This window comes from Aquarana catesbeiana, linkage group LG03 (assembly GCF_042186555.1).
Source record: "Aquarana catesbeiana isolate 2022-GZ linkage group LG03, ASM4218655v1, whole genome shotgun sequence".
NCBI classification, from domain to species: Eukaryota; Metazoa; Chordata; class Amphibia; order Anura; family Ranidae; genus Aquarana; species Aquarana catesbeiana.
This window is the reverse complement of record NC_133326.1, coordinates 610,433,094-610,456,871: the sequence shown is the minus strand read 5'-3', so window position 1 is coordinate 610,456,871 and position 23,778 is coordinate 610,433,094. Positions and strand designations below refer to the sequence as shown.

At 43.9% G+C, this 23,778-nt stretch overlaps 2 protein-coding genes across 2 annotated transcripts in view; one reads left to right on the top strand and one right to left on the bottom strand.

Moving 5' to 3' along the window:
* The first annotated feature begins 1,821 nt into the window (after positions 1-1,821).
* On the top strand, positions 1,822-13,332 carry GNRH1 (gonadotropin releasing hormone 1). Its single transcript, XM_073624112.1, has 4 exons — positions 1,822-1,978; positions 8,042-8,186; positions 10,766-10,852; positions 12,972-13,332. The coding sequence occupies exons 2-4, from the start codon at positions 8,043-8,045 to the stop codon at positions 13,011-13,013; spliced, it is 273 nt and encodes a 90-aa protein (XP_073480213.1). The 5' UTR covers positions 1,822-1,978; position 8,042; the 3' UTR covers positions 13,014-13,332.
* Positions 13,333-17,969: 4,637 nt separating this feature from the next.
* DOCK5 (dedicator of cytokinesis 5) overlaps positions 17,970-23,778 on the bottom strand; it is a 188,107-nt gene continuing 182,298 nt past the window's right edge. The window contains exons 51-52 of the mRNA XM_073622228.1: positions 19,353-19,465; positions 17,970-19,277 (exon numbers count right to left, since the gene is read on the bottom strand). Of these exons, the coding sequence (XP_073478329.1) occupies positions 19,182-19,277; positions 19,353-19,465 (209 nt within the window). The 3' untranslated portion in view covers positions 17,970-19,181. The remainder of the gene's footprint in view (positions 19,278-19,352; positions 19,466-23,778) is intronic.

Genomic DNA, 23,778 nt, shown 5'->3' with positions numbered 1-23,778 from the left:
GTAAACCACACCCATTTTTCGCTGCACCGCATTTTTACTTCCCCCCGTGCCACGCCTACAAACGCATGCCCCACCCCCTAATTATAATAAGACTACAGCCAAAAAAGTGTCCCTAAATTTTTTTTTTACAATGTTGCCAACTATGAGATCAGGGATGGGCATTTAAATGCATGAAAAATTTGGATAGGACCCTTTTTTCATTTTTATCTGTAGCACCCTCTACCAGTAGGTAGGTGCTAGTATGGGTTTTTTACTAGTGACAGTCAGTACAGGCAAATTTAGGCAGGCCTATGCTGCAAGCTAGGCCTGTCTGTTTTGATCTGGGGGCTGGGAGTGGTTAGAGTAGCAGTGGGTGTAACCACCTGTGCTCTAGTTCTGGGGCGCCTCGCCTGCTTCCAGAGAGAAGATTCTGGAGGGGCTGGGCCTGGAACTGTTTATGGCAAGCAGCTCATGTGGGAGCCCTGACCAATCCCCAATTGGTATTGGTAGGGGGCTGGCCTCCTATATAGGCTGAGGTGATATGCCAGTGGGGGGAGAAGTCGGCTGAGTGAAGTGAGGAATGGAATGCTAGGCAGCAGCAGGAGGACATCCCCATCTGAGGAGGGGGGGGGGGGGTGCCGATCGCAGGAGAAGGCCCGGAGAGAACTGTGAGGGAATTTCTGGAGCAGAGGGGCAGGCGAAGCTGTCGGAATGCATGGTCCGGTCAAGTTCCTCATCAAGGACTTAGGGCAGTGGAAGGGCGTGAGTGTTAGGGCTGGAAGTGCCAGGAAGTCTGTGAGGGAACTCTGCTTTTACACGGTCATTAGGAGAGTCTTCATCATACACACGGTGGATGGTGGGGAGACCTGGATCAGAGAAGAAACTGTAGGGATTTGTGTCAAATCGATGTGGCCTGAGGGCACAGGATTTGCAAGTTGGGCTGGCTGGGAACAGTAGTCCACCATCTAAATCATGCTTTTAAACTACTAGGCCTCCGGGGAGAGGTTCTGCAGGCCTCATGGCCTAGTAGCAGCGAGCAACCAGAGCCTGTAGAGGGGCTTATTCAGAGTGGGTCCCTATTACCCAATAGAAGAGGATGTGACATACTTTGATTCGGGAACTACAAATGGGGCAGGAGGAGACCAGTGTGGGTAGAAGGGAACAAGTTTGTGCTGGAGGAGTAACAGTCTGCTTGTAGATGCAGGAGGAGTAACAGTCTGCATGGAGATGCAGGAGGAGTAACAGTTTGCATGGAGATGCAGGAGGAGATTTGTTCAGTGTTAATGTACATCCACTCTTCTGGCTCTAACTTTGTGCTTAATTCTTAAATATGATGGCAATGATAAATCCTATGGGCATCCCATATTCTAATCCCTATCCAAGTTGTACCCCCCAATAAAACAACAAAAACAAAACCAGCAAAAGACTGTTCATTGTCTCTGGAAGTGATGTATGGAGTCTGGCAGTGGGGTGAATTGGTGGATTGTTTGTTACTAGCTGCAACAACATGGCTACATATCTTCTTTTTTTTTTTTTTTTTTAATGCAGGGCAATACAACATATGTGTTACCTACTCTTGTACTTGTGTATTGATGAGCTTTTTGAAATTATTAACATGGTGGATCTTGCGTTGCAGTAGAAAGTGTGTGGGTACCGTTTGAGTGGGCCCTAACAGATTCTTTTGAATTTCATGTAAAATATAGCTTGTGACATGTTAGATTTTAAGTTCCCATAAAAGGAGTTGGCTAAGGGATGTATAATTCTGGTAAACAATAGACAACAGGACATGACCCCCCCCAGGAATCAATCTGAGCCCATCTTCCCTGCTGCTGCTGACTTTATCCAGATTAAACAGCAGGGTGCTTTGTATTTACTCTGTCACTGTACAACCCCACACTGTGAGAGATGTGTTTGTACTGATGTATAAATAGGAGACATCGAAGGGAACATCTGTCACCAGACCAGACCTGAGCTGAGAGACGCCATTCCAGCAGGACAGGTAACACACTCTAGAGCAGTGTTTCTCAACCTTTTTCCATTCGGGACGCCCTTGAAAGGTATTTTCAGTCTTGAGACACCCCTGTCCAAGGCCTGCTTCACGTTACTATGTGTTGGGGAACACGCACACAATCGCGCTCATTCCTGACACACAGACAAATGTTCTGCTCTTTAGGGGTGCCATTAATTCTTAATGGTACCCCACACATGGCAAACATGGGGTGCTTTTGGTGCTTTTTAACCACTTGCCGCCTGTCGTATAGTGAAATGACTGTGGCAAAGTGGTTGTGTTATCCTGACCAGACGTCATACGACATAATCAGGATAACAGAGCCGGCGCGCAGCATGGCGTTCTGAGGTGCAGTGTGTCAGTTTGACACACCGCAACTTCTGATCGTGGTATGAAGCCTCTGACAGAGACTTCATACCACATGATTAGCTGTGACCAATCACAGTTGATCATCGCGTGAACCAGGAAGTGCCGGTAAACGGCTTTCCTTGGTTCACGCTGACAGGGAGAGCCGATCGTCGGCTCTCCCTGTCAGAGAGGGGGGGGGTCTGTGCTTATAATCAGCACAGCCCCCATCAAAAGGTGCACATCAGCTGCCAATCAGTGCCCATCACCTGCCAGCCTGTCCCCCTCTAAAAATGCCTGTCAGTGCCCAAAAAAGTGCCAATCAGTGCCCCATCAGTAATGCCTGTCAGTGCCCCATCAAAGTGCTACTCAGTAATGCCTGTCAGTAGCTCCTCATCAGTGCTTCCTATCCAGTGCCACCTATCAGTGCCCATCAGTGCCGCCTATCAGTGCCGTCAATGCTGCTTGTCAGTGCTGCCTATCAATGCCCATCAGTTTTTTTTTTTTTCAAAATTGTCGTTTTTTTTTCATTCATAGCGCAAAAATTAAAAATACCACCAAAAGACAGCTCTATTTGTGAGAAGAAAATGATAAAAATTTAGTTTGGGTACAGTGTTGCATGAGCGCGCAATTGTCATTCAAAGTGTGAGAGCGCTAAAAGATAAAAATTGTCCTGGGCAGGAAGGGGGGGAAAGTGCCTGGTATTGAGGTGGTTAAAATAAAGTGTCTGGGACTTCTTTCCCTGCATTTCTGTGGGTAGGGAAGCCCATTGAAATGAATGGGCTGCCCTACATGCAGCACACATCCACACAGATGTGAACCAAGGGCTTGTTCACATGTCAGGCTGGAGGGGCCGTAAAACCACATGGTTGAGCCAGTTTTACCACCCCCAACTGCTCCCCCTTTAGCTGCAGAGGCAGCAACTGGGGTTATACACATGCTGTGGCTGCAATTGTAGGTATACCCAGGGCGAATGGGGCTGCACTGCAACCACACCGCAACTGTGTGCATTGTATGATTGCGGTGTGGTGAAGCTGCATTTATGGGCTTAAAACAGGTGGAGAGGAGGCAACATATGGCCTCTTTACCACCTGTCAAATGTTTCAGAAATGCGATCTGAGCATTGATTGCCCTTCAGAGGAGCAGCAGTCCTTGCTGCTGTCACAAGAAAGCCCTAAAAAACTGTTCTGATGGTACAGGAATAGGGGGGTCAGGATTAAAAGTAACATTCACACACACAAACACGTTAACATGCACATATACAGATACATGCACACACAAGTACAAACACACACATGCACACATACAGACACATGTAATCACACACACACTTGTACAAACACACACAGACACATTCACACATACAGACACATGTACACACACACACACACACGTACACACATGCACATGTGTAAACACAACACAGACACGTACGCACATGTGTAGACACACACACAAACACACACATGTACACAGACACATGTATTAACGCCCTTTAAGCCCTCATGCACACAGGCTGTTAAAATAACGTTATGAAAACGCCAGTATCTTTGCAGTGATTTTTTTTAACTTTTTTCAGCGTTTTTGCAATAGCTTTTTTGAGCGTTTTTAAACGTTTTTCCGCGTTAGCATTTTTTAGCGTTTTTTTTTTTTTTTTTCAAATTTATTTTTTATTTTTTTTTCAATGGATCAAAAACGTTAAAAAACGTTGGTGAATTACGTTTTTGAGCTTTTTTGAGCGTTTTTACAGCTGAAAAACGTCTCTCAGAACCCACTGGTCCTGGGTTTTTTTTACAGCTTAAAAACGCCTATGCCACTTGCAGCTCAAAAACGCCTAGGTGGGCATGAAGCCATAGACTAACATAGACAGGCCTTTTTAAGCTGCAAAAAAAGCTCAAAAAAGCAGCTGTAAAAACGTCCGTGTGCATGAGGACTAAAAAGTTCTAGTACAGTACCTTTCCTCACACAGCCGGGTACTGCACTGTAGGGGGAAGCAGAGAGCACAGCACACTCCCCATCCCTTTACTTTCACTTTACTGAGGCTGACGGAGCTCCCTCACAGTGCCGATGTAGAGTTTGGCAGGGGATCGGTAGATCAGGCTCATCTGCTCTTCTTTACCATGATCCCGCGGCACACCTAAGGACCCTGGCTGCACCCCAGTGTGCCGCGGCACACCTGTTGAGAAAGGCTGCTCCAGAGCAATATTTTTACTGCAGAGGAACCCTTGAAATAATTTTCAGGTCTCAGGGAACCCCGGTACAATGTCCCTTACATTAGTGGTCAGAAGAATGCCTCCTTACAGCATGGCCAGCATGACACCCTTGCAGTCATGCTGTTGGTTCTGCCAAGTGAGGTTGGACCTGGAACTGTGCAGGTGCCATCAGATGGGAGGTCCATTAGACACAACTCAAGGAACCCTTAGCCACCCCTGAAGGAACCCTGGTTGACAATGACTGCTCTAGGAGGATCCTAGTGAATAGACATGTGCATGACGAAAAATGTGTTTCGTTTTGATTCATTAATCTAGTTATTTAGTTTAGTTCAATTTGTATTCTGAATTATTCGAATGTACCAATTTTTTGTGTTCAAATCGATACATTTTGAATCGGTCAAATCGAAAACTTTAGATTATTTTATTTTTTTCGATTCAAATGTGGCGAAGCTAACAAATGAAAGAAAAATCTTCATCAAATGACTACGACTCTTTAGCTTAAAGCAAAACTTCGGTAATTTTTTCAGCTTTCCCTCTATTAAATCTTCCGCCCTTGTTGTTTTAACTTTGAATAGTACATTTTTTTTTTCTGCCAGTAAATACCTTCTACAGCCCATTTCCTCTGTTTCTTGTCTGGAAAAAAGCCTAGGCTTATGACATCACGCACAGCTCTCTCTCTCTCTCACTCTTGTGAGAGTTTGCCAGAAAGGGAGGGGGGATGAGTCATAAGAGGGCCAATGAGAGCTGCAGAGCTGGAGGTGTGCCTCTGTGTAAATCCAGGAAGTGAACAGGCAGCAGCCTCAGCTGCCCACAGTTAAAATGGCTGCAGCCAGACTTCGTGGACGGAGATTTCTGCAGCATATTTGGCAAGTACAGAATCACAGTATATATGAAATAATATGCAAAGTGATTGGAGGGAAGCTTCAGAATGGCAAAGATGTTTTTATTACAAATGATATGAGCAGACTGAAGTTCCTCTTTAACTAAAACAGCATTATTTCTAAATGGTACTCTAATAACACACACAGTCTTTGATTTCAGCAATATGTGTGCAGTTAGAATTCGACTGGAGTTCAATGTAAAATTCTAACCGAATTTCAGTCTAAATTTCTGAAATTTTGACGAATCTTGTTTCATTATTCGGAGAATTCAGTAAAATATGTTTATATTGTAATTTGCGTATTCGGATATATCCGAATAACGAAAAATGTGTCCGAATATTAATTCTAAACAAAACAAACCGCACATGTCTACTAGTGATATAACACAATGATCTCTGTTTGTAAATTCACATCAGTTCCTGCCTTCAAGAAGCTTACTGTCTACGGCCCCTACCTCACATGCTTAATAGGGCCAGTATAGATAGGAGCAATTTGACCTACCAGCTTGGGGGGAAACCGGAGTGCCCTGGGGAAACCCATGCAAGCAAAGAGGGAACATGCAAATTCCATGCAAGTAGTGTCCTGGTTGAGTTGTGAACCCTAGTGCTGCCAGGCAGAAGTGATGTGATGCAAAGAGATGTTGCAATTTTCCATATGATTGCTAACATAGACCAGGAAGGAAAATTGCAGTAGGTATGGATCCAACTATTAAAGTGGAGTTCCACCCTAAAGTGGAACTTCCGCTCATCGGATTCCTCCCCCCCTCCGGTGTCACAATTGGCACCTTTCAGGGGGGAGGGGGGTGCAGATACCTGTATAATACAGGTATCTGCACCCACTCCCGGGTATAGCTAGCCGCAGAGTCCCCGCCCACCCCCGTTGTGTTGTGGGAAATACACAGTTCCCACAACACAACGGGGACCAGTGTAGACGCGCAGTGTGACTCGCGCATGCGCAGTAGGGAACCGGGCAGTGAAGCCGCAATGCTTCACTTCCCAATTCCCTCAGCGAGAATGGCGGCGGCAGCACCCGAGGATCGAGGGACAGTTCGGCCTTGGGTGCCGACATCGCTGGACCCCGGGACAGGTGAGTGTCCTTATTTTAAAAGTCAGCAGCTGCAAATACATCTAAAAAAATTTTTTTCGCGAAACTCCGCTTTAATGTTAAATATTGAATTTAATGGGAAAGAGTTAAAACCTCTGTCAGTTTTTTTTGTACAACCTCGCACTGTGAGAGATGTGTGTGTACTGATGTTTAACTATAGGACAACTATCCCCCCCTTCAGTCCATCACTATAGACTATCCCCCCTTCAGTCCATCATAAATGCTGCTGCCAGACTCATCCACCTTGCAAACCGCACAGTTTCTGCTACCCCTCTCTGCCAATCCCTCATTTGGCTGCCACTTGCCCAACAAATTAAATTCAAAATAGTAACATTAAGTTATAAAGCCATCCACAACTCTGCCCCCAGCTACATCACTAACCTAGTCTCAAAATACCAACCTAATCACCCTCTTCATTCCTCCCTAGACCACCTGCTCTCTAGCTTCCTCATCACCTTTTCCCATATCCGCCTCCAGGACTTCTCCCGAGCCTCACCCACCCTCTGGAATTCCCTACCCCAATCTGTCAGACTGTCTAAAAAATGTATCCACTTTTAGGCGATCCCTGAAAACTTTGCTTTTCAGAGAAGCCTATCCTGCTTCCATCTGCACTATTTTCTCCATTAGCTCATCCCCCACAGCTATTACCCTTTTGTATAACTTGACCCTCCCTCCTAGATTGTAAGCTCTAACGAGCAGGGCTCTCTGATTCCTCCTGTATTGAATTGTATTGTACTTGTATTGTCTGCCCTAATGTTGTAAAGCGCTGCGTAAACTGTCGACGCTATATAAATCCTGTATAATAATAAGACAACGCAAGTGATTAAACCTGAGTGGAAAGATGACATTCTAGCAGGACAGAAAACATGGGGTGGCCAGCATGAAAAGCTTGCAGTCATATCGTTGGGTCTGCAAGTGGCGTAGGACCTGGCACGATCAGATGGAAGGTTAGTTAGCCACAACTCAAGAAACCCCTGGAGGAACCCTGCTTGAGAATGACTGCTTCAGGGGGATCCTGCCAATTTTATTTAGCTAAATACACAATTTGGAAAATGACTACTTTCCTTATGAGGCTCTTTTAGAAGTATGAACATGTTCAGCCTAGCCTAGCGTATTTATGGACCCACTGAGTAAGAGACAAACCAGGTCTATGGTTATTTCATATCTGCATGTCCACCTGCTCTTTGTTTATGATCAGCCTAAGACTACACTTTCTAGTTTTTATGCATTCTGTTTTCTTGGTGTATTTTGCTCAGATCAGTGATGTCACTGGTTTAGGGCAAGGTTACACAATGTTTATCTGAAGACACTCATGTGACCTTTCCATCTACAAGGCAGTTAAAATCTACCGTGATATCTATCTTCTTTACATGAATAATAATATCAAAACAACAGTGGCAAAAGTGTGTTGCTACAGAAATGGCACCAGTAGGAACACATGTAAAAGAGGATGTCTTTGTTCCAGTGAAATGTGTCTTCTACATATAATCTCTTCCCCTTATTTTGTATAGTATGAGCCGCCATGTGACAGTAGTTCTGCTTCTTGCCATTGTTCTCCTGCTGTCTTCTCATATGATTCATGGCCAGCACTGGTCTTATGGACTACGGCCAGGTGGAAAGCGGGAAGTTGAAAGTCTCCAGGAATCCTATGCAGAGGTAAGAATAATTCAGATCAAAGAATGTATGACAAATAAACTTGTCTCTTTCTATGGAGTGGATAACTCTCAAAGGGTAGCTACAAAGGGGCATCAAAAAGCCTTGTAAGCCTAGGGCTACAATGACCATTACATCCCCTTTCTACCAAGAGATTCAACTGTTCCATGCAGTCATCTCATTAGCAGCACATTGATTTCAATGTAATGCACATGAGACAGGTACCAAGGAGTAGTAAAAAGATTTAATTGCTAGTGTAGTCCTAGACTTACTCCAGGTCAGGGGTCAAAGTTTAGTCTTAGTTAGGCTGTTTGGGGGGTTGCACTGTGGTCAGGAATAAGATCTGCCCAGGTGTCAGAGATATAAAAAAAAATGCCCCTGTGCCAATGGTTACAATGCTGCCCCAGCATTGGTTTCAGTGGGAGGAAAATATCCCATTATAGATGTCAGTGGATTTGGAAAGCACCCCTTTCCGCAGCATTATTGTTAAGAGGCATTAACCCCCTTGCAGGCTTCATATTCTATGCTCTGCTACTCCTGATGATGTCACAACCAGGACTACAGGGACCATCGGCTAGGAGCTCACCCCATTCCACAGTGCCTCAGATACATGTCAGCATGTGGCATCTTTATAGGAAACCTGTCGGTATAGAAATATGGAGGCCACCATGTTTTCCTTATAAAAACGCTTGTTGCCTGACTGTCATTCTGACACATGCTGAGTATACACGTATCGGTATTCGGCAGATGAGAAAGAAGAGCATGGGGGTACGGCAGTGGAGCAGATGTGGAGGGTAGTACAGTGGTGGGGCAGATGTGCAGGGGGTTACAGTGGTGGGACAGATGTGCAGGGGGTTACAGAGGTGTGGCAGATGTGCAGGGGGTTACAGTGGTGGGGAAGATGAGAAAGGGGGTTACAGTGGTGGGGCAGATGAGAAAGGGGGTTACAGTGGTGGGGCAGATGAGCAGGGGGGTACAGTGGTGGGTCAGATGAGCAGGAGGTACAGTGGTGGGGCAGATGTGCAGGGTAGTACAGTGGTGGGGCAGATGAGCAGGGGGGTACAGTGATGGGGCAGATGTGCAGGGTAGTACAGTGGTGGGGCAGATGTGCAGGGTAGTACAGTGGTGGGGCAGATGTGCAGGGTAGTACAGTGGTGGGGCAGATGAGCAGGGGGGTACAGTGATGGGGCAGATGTGCAGGGTAGTACAGTGGTGGGGCAGATGTGCAGGGTAGTACAGTGGTGGGGCAGATGTGCAGGGTAGTACAGTGGTGGGGCAGATGTGCAGGGTAGTACAGTGGTGGGGCAGATGTGCAGGGTAGTACAGTGGTGGGGCAGATGAGCAGGGGGGTACAGTGGTGGGGCAGATGTGCAGGTTAGTACAGTGGTGGGGCAGATGTACAGGGGGTTACAGTGGTGGGGCAGATGAGCAGGGGGGTACAGTGGCGGGGCAGATGTGCAGGGGAGTACAGTGGCGGGGCAGATTGACATGGGGGTACAGTGGCGGGGCAGATGTGCAGGGGGGTACAGTGGTGGGGCAGATGAGCAGTGGGGTACAATGGTGGGGCAGATGAGCAGTGGGGTACAGTGGTGGGGCAGATGAGCAGGGGGTTAGAGTGGTGGGGCAGATGAGCAGTGGGGTACAGTGGTGGGGCAGATGAGCAGTGGGGTACAGTGGTGGGGCAGATGAGCAGTGGGGTACAGTGGTGGGGCAGATGTGCAGGGTAGTACAGTGGTGGGACAGATGTGCAGAGGGTTACAGTGGTGGGGCAGATGAGCAGGGGTGTATAGTGGTGAAACAGATTTGTAGGGGGGGGGGGGGGACAGTGATCTAATGCCGCGTACACACGACCGGACTTTCCGTCAGAAAAGGTCAGACGGAACGAATCCGTCGGACATTACGATCATGTGTGGGCTTCATCGGACCTTTTCTTTTGAAAAATCTGACAGACCTTAGAAATAGAACATGTTTCAAATCTTTCCGATGGACTTGATTCCTATCGAAAAAAAACGTTCATCTGTATGCTAGTCCGACGGACCGAAAACGACGCAAGGGCAGCTATTGGCTACTGGCTATTGAGCTTCCTTTTCTAGTCCGGTCGTACGTCATCACGTTCGAAACGATTGGACTTTGGTGGGATCGTGTGTAGGCAAGTCCGTTTCGTTGGAACTCCGTCGAAAAGTCCTTCGGAGTTTAGTCCGGCGAGAAGTCCGCTCGTGTATACGCGGCATAATGTGTAAAGGTGCAGGAATTGGGGCTGATCTGAGGCGTGAGAGTGCAGGATGTTAATTTCTCACTACTAAAGTAGTTTACAGCATTTACTTTATAAAAAATCCTTTTCATGATTGAGAGTGTGAAGTTGACATTTTTTGGTTATAAAATCGGCATGGTTAATTTCTTTGAAAACATTTTTCAGCAAACTGTGCTCATAAGGTTGCCTACCCCTGCACTACAGCATGGAAAAGACAAGTGATTAGGCACAAAGTACAAAGTAGTATAGTCACTGTACTAAACCCATAGCCCTTCATCGATTTAGGCTCAGATAATATAGTAGTAATTACAATGTCATATGTTTATTTTAGGTGCCAAATGAAGTGTCATTCACGGAACCTCAACACCTTGAATGCTCCATTCCACAGAACAGAATCAGTCTGGTCAGAGATGCTTTGGTGAGCGAATGTCAAAGGAAATATTAAATATGAACACATTCCAGTCTGTTGTAGCTCTGAGGCTAGCTGCACCATTGGTAGCAGGAAAGGACCTGGAAAAGACTAGGGCTATTTTTTCACTGTTTCTGCAGGCTGCTGCTGTAATTAGCATAAGCGGTGAAATAGTAACCAGTGTCCCTCATCCATAATTCAAACTTCTCACCTACCCTAAACTGACAGATTCTAGATCAGGGTGGTTTGCATCAGTCTGCCCTGACTTTTCAAAGGTTCAGCCTCAGCTTTGAACTCTTGATTGGAGTTTGCCCAGCATAGTATAAGCCAAGGCAAAGACATTTCTTGGGCAAACTGGCCATGATTTTTATGACTAGAACTCATCCTTGGCTGATCATGTGCATGTATCACAGTGTACTTCAATAAAAACGCATTGGATTGGCAAACACTGTACTGTTCAAGTCCTGGGCAGGCCACACACTGATAAATGAGAATTATTTCACATGGAGGTACATTGTTATATTCCTTACAGTAGCAGCTGGGGATGAAGCATACACCATACTTGTTCTTTGGATAAAAATTGGGGAGGAGCATGGACCATACTTGTTCTTTAGGAAAACATTGGGAAGGAACATGGACCACACTTGTTCTTTAGGAAAACGTTGGGAAGGAGCATGGACCACACTTGTTTTTTAGGAAAACGTTGGGAAGGAGCATGGACCATACTTTCTTTAGGAAAACGTTGGGAAGGAGCATGGACCATACTTGTTCTTTAGGAAAACATTGGGAAGGAACATGGACCACACTTGTTCTTTAGGAAAACGTTGGGAAGGAGCATGGACCACACTTGTTTTTTAGGAAAACGTTGGGAAGGAGCATGGACCATACTTTCTTTAGGAGAAAAGTTGGAGTAGGAGCTAGGACCATAATTCTTCTTTAGAGAAATGTTAGAGGAGGAGCATGGGCTATACTGTTCTAAAAAGTTGGGGGGTGGAAAGACTTAGATAATAAGAAAAATTGGGGGAAGGGCATGGACTATACTTGCTTTTTTGGAAAAACTTTTTTTATACTTGCTTTTTAGAAAAAAGTGCACTTGAACAATTGTATAGGCAAACTGTACCATGGTTTTAGGGTAATTATATATGAATAGTGGAAAAAAATATAAAACTATCTATTTAATAAATATACATAAAAAACTAGATGCATCTGGTGGTACAGTTATTTTTTTTCTAGAGAGAACACAGCATTATAGGTTTGCTTTCAGATGCTCCCCATCTATTTGAAAGTTTATAGGAAGCCAAGAGAAGCAAGGGAGGAGATGGCTCACTGCTCCCACTCATCCAGCTGGGCATGTCATTTGAGCTTAAACTTTTGTAGGAAGGCAAAGCTGCCCAAAGAATAACATCTGGTAGTTTCTATGTCTTCTATGGCAGGGGTATGCAAATAGCGGACCTCCAGCTGTTGCAAAACTACAAGTCCCATCATGCCTCTGCATCTGGGTGTCATGCTTGTGGCTGTCAGTCTTGCTATGCCTCATGGGAATTGTAGTTTTGCAACAGCTGGAGGTCCGCTAATTGCATATCCCTGTTCTATGGGGTACACACACACATATATATATTTTTTTGTTTTTGTTCAACAAAGTGGGCTGAACGTAAAGAAAAAAAAAAAACATACAGATCGCTGTGCTAACACAAGTGATGTTAGTGCGGTGATCTCCCCCAATGAGCTATTGTATTCTGATAGGGGTACTACCCCCCGCCAGAATATACTGATCAGCCATTGGCTGAGTACTGATCGGATTCTGGTTTTCCAGCATGCTTGTTTGACAGAAGCTAGTGGTGAGACCGACTTCTGTTGGAATGGGAGCTAAAGTCAGCCAGTTTCCGCCAAACTGACCATTTGTACCTGGTGGGTGATGTAAGGGTTGGCAGGATGAATCAAAGTGTGGTAAAGGAGACAGGCATCGGAAATTCCTGAAAATGTCTCAGATGTGTAGATTCTTCAGGCAGCTTTGCTGCAGAGCAAAGATTATATAAATGTTAACTCAGACAGGCAAGTATAACGTCTCTTCAATCAGATGTCCTAGACAACACTCATGGATGGATGTAACTCTATGTATGTTTTACAGATGAACTGGCTGGAGGGAGAGAATGCCAGGAAGAAGATTTGATGTTGGGAATAGCTTATTTTAAGAAATGATTCAGTAAACCACAAGCTACGATCACTCTGTATAATGTCCTAGACCTAGATTGTGAGCTCTAGCGAGCAGGGCCCTCTGATTCCTCTTGTACCAAATTGTAATGTAACTGTAATGTCTGCCTTCATTTTGTTAAGCGCTGCGCAAACTGTTGGCGCTATATAAATCCTGTATAATAATAATAATGTCCTGTTTATATCTACTAGATCATTGACAGTGTTAGCTTAAATGTGATATCACTGTGTCTGAGAAAGGAATTTTGTGTAAGTTTTGGTTAAAATTATGTCTAATAAAGTAATAAATCCTAATAAATCCTTTTTTTTTACAGTACCTATGTATTTTTACAGTAACTATTATTGTAATAGTTACTGTAACATTAATGTCTCAGAGTACATTGAAGTGTGTGTGTATATATATATATATATATATATAAAAAAAACATTTTCAGCCTAGTGCTCAAAACTCCTGCAGGCAGCAACATAAGCCATGGGTTACGAACGCACAGAACTGTGTACCACAACGGGTGATAAGAAAAATAGTGTTCACTCTCTCTCTCTGTGCAAATCTTGTAGACTCTTTGCATGATTTTCATGTGACTATGTATGAGCAATGGCAGGGGGGTATTCTGGGTCTTACTGTCAAAGTTTAATTAAACAAACTGTAAGGGGTTGTAAACCCTTGTGTTTTTTTTTCACCTTAATGCATCCTATGCATTAAGTTGAAAAAACACCTGGCAGTCACCAGCCCCCCCCCCCCCCCCCGCGTTTTACTTACCTGAGCCCCTTCATCTCTTCGGCGGGGATGCGCTCTCCCTCTCTCCACGGGGTCCCAGCTCTTGATTGGATAGTTTTCAGTTTTAGTAACCCCCCCACCCCAGAGAGCTGCTACAGTGACAATGTGGAATGTGCCAGTGCTTGAAGTCCAAGGGTGACAATGCCAAAGCTGAAATTAAAAATATACCTACAGTACTTTTTACACTCACAGACGATTATTGCTTGATCCTGCTATCGAGGTGGTAACTAGAATATTTATTTGGAACTTGCCCCATTTAGCAGAATCCACCAACAGTAACTACAGTACAGTATAGCTACAGAAGACCATACAACTACTATGAGGCTTGGAGGTAGGTGGCCCAGCACTCTGTCTACACAGTGATTTATGGAGGTGGCATTAGGCAAATACATTTATAAAATTATTTACAGTTTGGGAACCTATCTACAAATGCTTTGAAAAAATTAGTATTGTGTATCCCTAGAGGATCTAGAGAGGAAGGCAAGGCCCCAAAAGGACCATCACAGAGATGGGGTTCTGTCTGAAGGGGAAAAGGATGAAGTATATATTGGTTTTCTATGTACCATTGTCTTTAGTCAGTCTGCCATTTTGTGTCTCAGGATAAAATCGACAAGTCAGGCTCTTGTAATACCAGCATAAATATTGTGGTTACTGTCAGACAGCTAAAACATTGCTCTGGAACAGTTGTTTTTTTTTTTTTTATTATTCAAATTGCTACTTGAGGTTTATGACCAGCTTCAGAATGTTCCAAGAGAAGCACTTCATAAAAAAAACACCAAAGATTGAGGAGTTGCCTTAGGAAGGGGACCCTACTTGGCCTTGAAACATACAGTATCTCACAAAAGTGAGTACACCCCTCACATGTTTGTAAATATTTTATTATATCTTTTCATGTGACATCACTGAAGAAATTATACTTTGCTACAATGTAAAGTAGTGAGTGTACAGCTTGTATAACAGTGTCAATTTGTTGTTCTCTCAAAATAACTCAACACGCAGCCATTAATGTCTAAACCGCTGATAACAAAAGTGAGTACAACCCTGAGTTAAAAATGTCCAAATTGGGCCCAAAGTGTCAATATTTTGTGTGGCCACCATTATTTTCCAGCACTGCCTTAACCCTCTTGGGCATGGAGTTCACCAGAGCTTCACAGGTTGCCACTGGAGTCCTCTTCTACTCTTCCATGACGACATCATGGAGCTGGTGGATGTTAGAGATCTTGCACTCCTCCACCTTCGGATGCCCCACAGATGCTCAATAGGGTTTAGGTCCGGACACATGCTTGGCCAGTCCATCACCTTTACCCTCAGCTTCCTTAGCAAGGCAGTGGTCGTCTTGGAGGTGTGTTTGGGGTGGTTATGTTAGAATACTGTCCTGCGGCTCAGTTTCCGAAGGGAGGGGATCATGCTCTGCTTCAGTATGCCACAGTACATGTTGGCATTGATGGTTCCCTCAATGAACTGTAGCTCCCCAGTGCCAGCAGCACTCATGCAGCCCCAGACCATGACACTCCCACCATCATGCTTGACTGTAGGAAAGACACACTTGTATTTGTATTCCTGGTTGCTGCTACACACGCTTGACACCATCTGAACCAATTACATTTATCTTTGTCTCATCAGACCACAGGACATGGTTCCAGTAATCCAAGTCCTTAGTCTGCTTGTCTTCAGCAAACTGTTTGCAGGCTTTCCTGTGCATCATCTTTAGAAGAGGCTTCCTTCTGGGATGAAAGCTATGCAGACCAATGTTATGCAGTGTGCGGCGTATGGTCTGAGCACTGACAGGATGACCCCCCACCCCTTCCACCTCTGCAGCAATGCTGGCAGCACTCATACTTCTATTTCCCAAAGACAGCCTCTGGCTATGACACTGAGCACATGCACTCAACTTGTTTGGTTGACCATGACGAGGCCTGTTCTGAGTGGAACCTGTCCTGTTAAACTGCTGTGTGGTCTTGGCCACCATGCTGCAGGTCAGTTTCAGGGTCTTGGCAAACTTCTTATAGCCTATACCATTCTTTTTTTTCAGACCCTCAGAGTTCTTTGCCATGAGGTGCCATGTTGAACTTCCAGTGACCAGTATGAGACAGTGAGAGCGATAACACCAAATTTAACACGCCTGCTCCTCATTCATACCTGAGACCTTGTAACACTAATGAGTCACATGACACCAGGGAGGGAAAATGGCTAATTGGACATTTTCACTTAGGGGTGTACTCACTTTTGTTGCCAGCAATTTGGACATTAATGGACACTGTTATACAAGTTGTACACTCACTACTTTACATTGTAGCAAAGTGTCATTTCTTCAGTGTTGTCACATGAAAAGATATAATAAAATATTTACAAAAATGTAAGGGGTGTACTCACTTTTGTGAGATACTGTACATGCTGGTTAACACAATAAATGTATGCTAAAGTCATCCTTTGGCATGAAGACATCATTCCTTTTCTCATACTTGTGTAATGGCACAATCCATTTTAATCTTCCAGCATCGGAGGTAAGGATTTGACCATATGGGAGTGTGGCTGTGTTTTTTCTATACTGACAAAAAAAAAAAAAAATGCACACGCATGAAAAAGGCCAAGAGAATTCTACATGTTGGAAAATATTTGCTGCTGACCCAGCACCTAGTTATCGCTTGTGATACTCAGACTGGTCTCATCACTAATCACCCGTTGAGTAGATGTTTTGCAAGAAATGATGAGGAAAAACCGAACAAACGGCGGTATCATGCACACTTTGGGTACATGTGTGAAAATGAAACAAAACCTGCATGAAGCATAGAGTACATAGAGTTACATCCATCCATGAAGTTTCTGTTTAAGTCTGCGTAAAAAATTGGCAGGCAGATCTCATCGGTGAACCTACATGAAAGGGACACTAGTCTGGGAAATGTAACCAAGAATCTAACTCGTAGCTAGAAGTAACAATTTAACTTTTGATCCAACACATGGATTTCCAGAAAGAGATTTTAGATCTCATGAACGGAATGCTTCAACTGCTTTTAAAATTACTTACAAAAGCTACAAAATCAAATAAACATATTGCATTGCTGCTACAGACTTTAGGCATTCACAGACACCACTGTTATGTGACTATTTACTAGAAAGATAATGAAAAAGCTGTCTTTAAAATAATTTTGAAGGTACAATTCCTTATTTTTTTACCTTAATGCATTCTATACATTAAAAGGTAAAAATCCTTCTGTGTGCAGCTCCCCCCCCCGTACTTACCTGAGCCCGATCCAGTCCCCTCACAAGGCAGATTGATAGCAGCAGGAGCCAATGTCAATCAAATTCTGTGACGATGGAGTGGGGGATGGGCTGAGCTGCGCTGTCTGTGTTAATGGACCAGGACAGCGCGGCTCAGGGTTGAGCCTGCATGAGCACCCCCATAGGAAGCGGCTTCTTAGGCCTGATTCACACCTATGCGTTTTTAGTGCTTTTTGCATATTTGCACTACAGAACGTGCTCTATAGGAAACCATATTAAATGGACTGTAGTGCAAATCTGCAAAATGCAAAAAGCATTAAAAATGCATAGGTGTGACTCGGGCCTTATGGTGGCACACCGTGAAGAGGAGAAGTCAGGTGGGGGAACCAGAGACGAGGCGGATCGGGGCTGCTTTGTGCAAAACCACTGCACTGAGCAGTCAAGTATAACATGTTTGTTTTTTGTTTTTTTTTAAATAGGTTTACAATCACTTTAAGCAACAAAGTCAAACACAAGCCAAAAACATAACAAAGCTCCCTGCAGTGAGACTTTCCCAGAATAAAGGGGAAGTGCAACTCAAACTTTTAATCTTTGATTTTGAAAGAGCATTAAAGGGTTAAAAACTCTGCAAAGCTTTTTTTGCAGTCCATGTCCCTGTTGGGAAAATTTTCCCTCACTTTCTGTGACAGACAGTGGTCATTGAGAAAGGAAATGAGTAGGAATCACTTCAATGGGAACACAGACCAATAAAAGTCTGGCAGAGCCTCTAAAAACACTGTCCTGAAAGTTTTGACTCAAGTTGCTCTTTTAAATACCTGATAATATGGAATGATTTGCACACAATACATATAAAAGAATAGAACATATCAAGTTCTATACAAATTTTTTCATGTATATTTGTAACTGAAATTAGTAGCGTTTTGATATAAAATATTTTATATTTTAGATTTACTGGCCTTTTAAATGTACATAACAATCCTTAGAAATGCATAGTCATCTTGGATAGAACTATTTACATTATTTACGTTTTTCTCTTCTTGGATCCTAAATTACACAAGAGTAATAAAAACATTTGGGCATGAGAGGTATATAAAAAGAAAGTAAAAGGGGCCTTCAACTTCAAAAAGATGACCATTCTCTCCAATGGGTAAGTAGTAACCAAAAGAATCCCTGAAGATCCGATAGGCAGAAGCTGTGTGACGTTTTCATAGAGAATGGCCATGCATACAAATTAGGTTGGACAGCTGCTGTTGTACAGAGCTGGAATGAGAAGGTGCAAAAGTGCAGTTGGGTATTACTTCCCCACTGGAACAATTTTCTACCTTTTTATTGAAAAAGGAAAACCCCTTTAAAGAGACTTTTTCTTTTTATGGGAAAATAAAAACTGCTGCAGGTTTTACATGCCTAGAGGTGACTTTACATAACTGCAGCAACCTTTTATCACAGCTGAACGCCAAGCCATTCTGACAAAGTTCCCAAATCCCCCCCCCCCATACATTCCTATTGACCCATCACTATGATGGGCAGCTTCACTGCCTAATGGAAGTATGCAGAGGGCAGGAAGGCACTGGCAAACTTTGGCACCAGCATTGCTTTGCCAAAGCTGTGCCTGTCAATATGGTTTGGAATTTGGCCGTGGTGACTGAAAGGTGTGGGAGGATGATGCTGGTGTGCATAGTCATCTTTTTAAGTAAGTGCTTACATGTCATGCCCACAGCAGTTTTGTTCCCTCACCCCCATCGACTGAGTCTTAAAACAGTGGGCTAAAAGCAAAAAAGGCATACAGAGATACAGAGTGGTTTGTGGTGTTCTCTTACAAATAAAACGGTTATCTGTATATACAAAATGCAGTTTAGCTATGAACATTTAGACATGTGTTCCTCTTCTTCAATGCTTTGAGGAGGTGTATGGATTTTGTTGCCAGGTTCACCCTTGAGGAGTAAACACTTTGTAGGCTAGTAAGCAGATCACCTGCTACCGTTTCAAGTGTCTTTTTTATGGAGTGTGTCCGTACAGATACAGTCTTTAAGTGTAGCTTGAAAGTCGGTCTTAGAAGTCTTAAATAGATGCATTTACAAGTTCCACAGTCTTCCCTTTTTTTTATAAGTGGTCTAACAGATTCTTGGAAGATCAAAGTCCAGGATCTTGAATTACACTAGATTTCCTAGTTTTTGGAGGTGGAGTTGGTGGTTTTCCTTCTTCATGCCTTGGCATTGCGGGAGCAATCTGGTGGAGACAGCCAAAGTCATGATGTTTGGAGGATAAAGCGACAAAGTAAGTTGCAGGGGGACATTTACATACCTCTGTGGACAGTCGCTGGCTGCCTTCATTGGATCTGCTTTTAGGAGGTGGAGGGGGAGGAATTCCCATAATCTGTGCAGCTATATCACCGTGGGTAGAGAGAGAAGGGAAACCTGGAAAGACAAAAGGTCATATCACTTACATTATTTTATTACAGGAATGGGCAGGGAGTGTAAACTGTACTGCGCATGCTTCCAGGGCATTACTCGTAAAATAAACATTCGCTAGCAGACAGGTACATTTTTGAAACATATAAAGTCAAACTGCTGTAATAAATATCTATTTTTTTTCTTATAAACTAATGTATGGATGAAAATGTTAACCACTTGCTGACCTCCCTATAGCACTTTTACTGCAACAGGATCACACATATGTGATTATTCACAGCAGAAGCTGATCTGCAGGTTGTGGGCACTCTATGTCCGCCAGCACCTGCCCATCATCGAACAGAGACTCAGAACGGAGCTCTGCGTATGTAAACAAGGCAGAGTTCAGTTCTGACGGGGGGGGGGGGGGGAGACGGATTCTGTGTTCCTGAGCAGGGACTCAAATCCATTTCTTCCCTTCGTAAATGCGGCACACATAGTAAACAAACACTAGCTAGGCACACATTTAACCCTTTGATCGCCCTAGATGTTTAACCCCTTCTTAGCCAGTGTCATTAGTATTAGTATGTTTAGCACTGTATTAGTGTCACTGAATCCCTCAAAGTGTCAGTTAGTGTCTGATTGTCTGCCACAATATCGCAGTCCTGCTATAAGTCACTGATTGCTGCCATTACTAGTGTAAAAAAAAAAAAAAAATTCCAGTATATCTCTCATAGTTTGTAGACGCTATAACGTTTACGTAAACAAATCAATATGCGCTTGGGAGTTTTTTTACCAAAAACATATAGCAGAATACATATTGGCCTAATTTTACGAAGAAATTAGATTTGTTTATTGGATATGTTTTATAGCAAAAAATATTGTTTTTTTTTTTTTTTTTTCAAAATTGTCCTTTTTTGTTTATAGCGCAAAGGTAAACACACAAATGATCAAATAGCACCAAAAAGAAATCTCTATTTATGGGAAAAAAATAAATGAATTTTTTTGTGTACAGCGTTGCATGCCTGCACAATTGTCAGTTAACCATTGGCGACCACCTAATGCAGATATACTGCGGCAGAATGGCACGGGCAGGCAAAATCACGTGCCCGAGGCGGTCGGCTTCATTAGGGGAGTGATCCAGGCTGAGGGGGAGACCACTCATTCATGGCCACCCCCTCGCGATCGCTCCCAACGAATGAGAATCTTCCTCTGCTGCTGTATAGTAAACAGCGGCAGGGGAAGTGATGTCATCTCTCCTCGGCTCAGTATTTTCCGTTCCGGCGCCGAGGTGAGAAGACATCTGAATAAGTGCACCAACACAACACACACAGTAAAACACACCAGGCACACATTTCACCCCCCGATCACCCCCTAATCACCCAGTCACAGTGACATATACTACCTAAAGGTTTTAACCCCTTGATTGCCCCCTAGTTAACCCTTTCACCAGTGATCACCGTATAACTGTTACGGGTGACGCTGGTTAGTTCGTTTATTTTTTATAGTTTCAGGGCACCCGCCATTTATTACCTAATAAAGGTTTAGCCCCCTAAATGCCCGGCGGTGATATAACTTAGGATTTAGGGTCAGATAGGGTCTGCGTCGCCCCAGGCAGCGTCAGGTTAGCGCCAGTACCACTAACACCCACGCACGCACCGTACACCTCCCTTAGTGGTATAGTATCTGAACGGATCAATAACTGATCCGATCAGATCTATACTAGCGTACCCAGCAGTTTAGGGTTCCCAAAATTGCAGTGTTAGCGGGATCAGTCCAGATACCTGCTAGCACCTGCGTTTTGCCCCTCCGCCCGGCCCAGCCCACCCAAGTGCAGTATCGATCGATCACTGTCACTTACAAAACACTAAACGCATAACTGCAGCGTTCGCAGAGTCAGGCCTGATCCCTGCGATCGCTAACAGTTTTTTTGGTAGCGTTTTGGTGAACTGGCAAGCACCAGCGGCTTAGTACACCCCGGTCGTAGTCAAACCAGCACTGCAGTAAGACTTGGTGACGTGGCGAGTCCCATAAGTGCAGTTCAAGCTGGTGAGGTGGCAAGCACAAGTAGTGTCCCGCTGCCACCAAGAAGAAGACAAACAAACACAAGCCCGTCGCGCCCATAATGCCCTTCATGCTGCATTCGCCAATCCTAATTGGGAACCCACCACTTCTGCAGCACCCGTACTTCCCCCATTCACAAAACCCATAATCAAATGCAGTCGGCTGCATGAGAGGCATTTTCTTTATGTCCTCCCGAGTACCCCTACCCAACGAACCCCCCCAAACAAGATGTTGTGTCTGCAGCAAGCGTGGATATAGGCGTGACACCCGCTATTATTGTCCCTCCTGTCCTGACAATCCTGGTCTTTGCATTGGTAAATGTTTTGAACGCTACCATACACTAGTTGAGTATTAGCGTAGGGTACAGCATTGCACGGACTAGGCACACTTTCACAGGGTCTCCCAAGATGCCATCGCATTTTGAGAGACCCGAACCTGGAGCCGGTTACAGTTACAAAAAGAAAGTGTAAAAAAAAAAGTGTAAAAAAAAAAAGTGTAAAAAAAAAAAATATACACACAGGTAAAAGCCAGTAAATTAGAATATTTTGAAAAACTTGATTTATTTCAGTAATTGCATTCAAAAGGTGTAACTTGTACATTATATTTATTCATTGCACACAGACTGATGCATTCAAATGTTTATTTCATTTAATTTTGATGATTTGAAGTGGCAACAAATGAAAATCCAAAATTCCGTGTGTCACAAAATTCGAATATTGTGTAAGGGTTAAATTTTGAAGACACCTGGTGCCACAAACTAATCAGCTGATTAACTCAAAACACCTGCAAAGGGCTTTAAATGGTCTCTCAGTCCAGTTCTGAAGCCTACACAAACATGGGGAAGACTTCAGATTTGACAGCTCTCCAAAAGGCGACCATCGACACATTGCACAAGGAGGGAAAGACACAAAAGGTTATTGCTGAAGAGGCTGGCTGTTCTCAGAGCTCTGTGTCCAAACACATTAATAGAGAGGCAAAGGGAAGGAAAAACTGTGGTCAGAAAAAGTGTACAAGCGATAGGGATCACCGCGCCCTAGTCAAGATTGTGAAAAAAAACCCATTCAAAAATGTGGGGGAGATTCACAAGGAGTGGACAGCTGCTGGAGTCAGTGCTTCAAGATCCACCACCAAGAGACGCTTGAAAGACATGGGTTTCAACTGCCGCATACCTCGTGTCAAGCCACTGTTGACCAAGAAACAGCGCGAAAACCGTCTCACCTGGGCTAAGGAAAAAAAGAGCTGGACTGCTGCTGAGTGGTCCAAAGTCATGTTTTCTGACGAAAGCAAATTTTGCATTTCCTTTGGAAATCGAGGTCCCAGAGTCTGGAGGAAGACAGGAGAGGCACAGGATCCACGTTGCCTGAAGTCTAGTGTAAAGTTTCCACCATCAGTGATGGTTTGGGGTGCCATGTCATCTGCTGGTGTCGGTCCACTCTGTTTCCTGAGATCCAGGGTCAACGCAGCCGTCTACCAGCAAGTTTTAGAGCACTTCATGCTTCCTGCTGCTGACCTGCTCTATGGAGATGGAGATTTCAGGTTCCAACAGGACTTGGCGCCTGCACACAGCGCAAAATCTACCCGTGCCTGGTTTACGGACCATGGTATTTCTGTTCTAAATTGGCCAGCCAACTCCCCTGACCTTAGCCCCATAGAAAATCTGTGGGGTATTGTGAAAAGGAAGATGCAGAATGCCAGACCCAACAACGCAGAAGAGTTGAAGGCCACTATCAGAGCAACCTGGGCTCTCATAACACCTGAGCAGTGCCAGAAACTCATCGACTCCATGCCACGCCGCATTAATGCAGTAATTGAGGCAAAAGGAGCTCCAACCAAGTATTGAGTATTGTACATGCTCATATTTTTCATTTTCATACTTTTCAGTTGGCCAACATTTCTAAAAAATCCCTTTTTTGTATTAGCCTTAAGTAATATTCTAATTTTGTGACACACGGAATTTTGGATTTTCATTTGTTGCCACTTCAAATCATCAAAATTAAATGAAATAAACATTTGAATGCATCAGTCTGTGTGCAATGAATAAATATAATGTACAAGTTACACCTTTTGAATGCAATTACTGAAATAAATCAAGTTTTTCAAAATATTCTAATTTACTGGCTTTTACCTGTATATATATAAAATAAAAAAAACAAAAATAGTTGTCGTTTTATTGTTCTCTCTCTCTGTCTATTCTCTCTCTATTGCTCTGCTCTTTTTTACTGTATTCTATTCTGCAATGTTTTATTGTTATTATGTTTTATCATGTTTGCTTTTCA

Bases quoted from the DNA above. Each gene is read 5' to 3' on its own strand.
- GNRH1 (XM_073624112.1), top strand. From the start codon at position 8,043: ATGAGCCGCCATGTGACAGTAGTTCTGCTTCTTGCCATTGTTCTCCTG. The intron at 8,187-10,765 runs GTAAGAATAATT...TGTTTATTTTAG, and splicing joins TCCAGGAATCCTATGCAGAG to GTGCCAAATGAAGTGTCATT. The intron at 10,853-12,971 runs GTGAGCGAATGT...TATGTTTTACAG, and splicing joins GTCTGGTCAGAGATGCTTTG to ATGAACTGGCTGGAGGGAGA.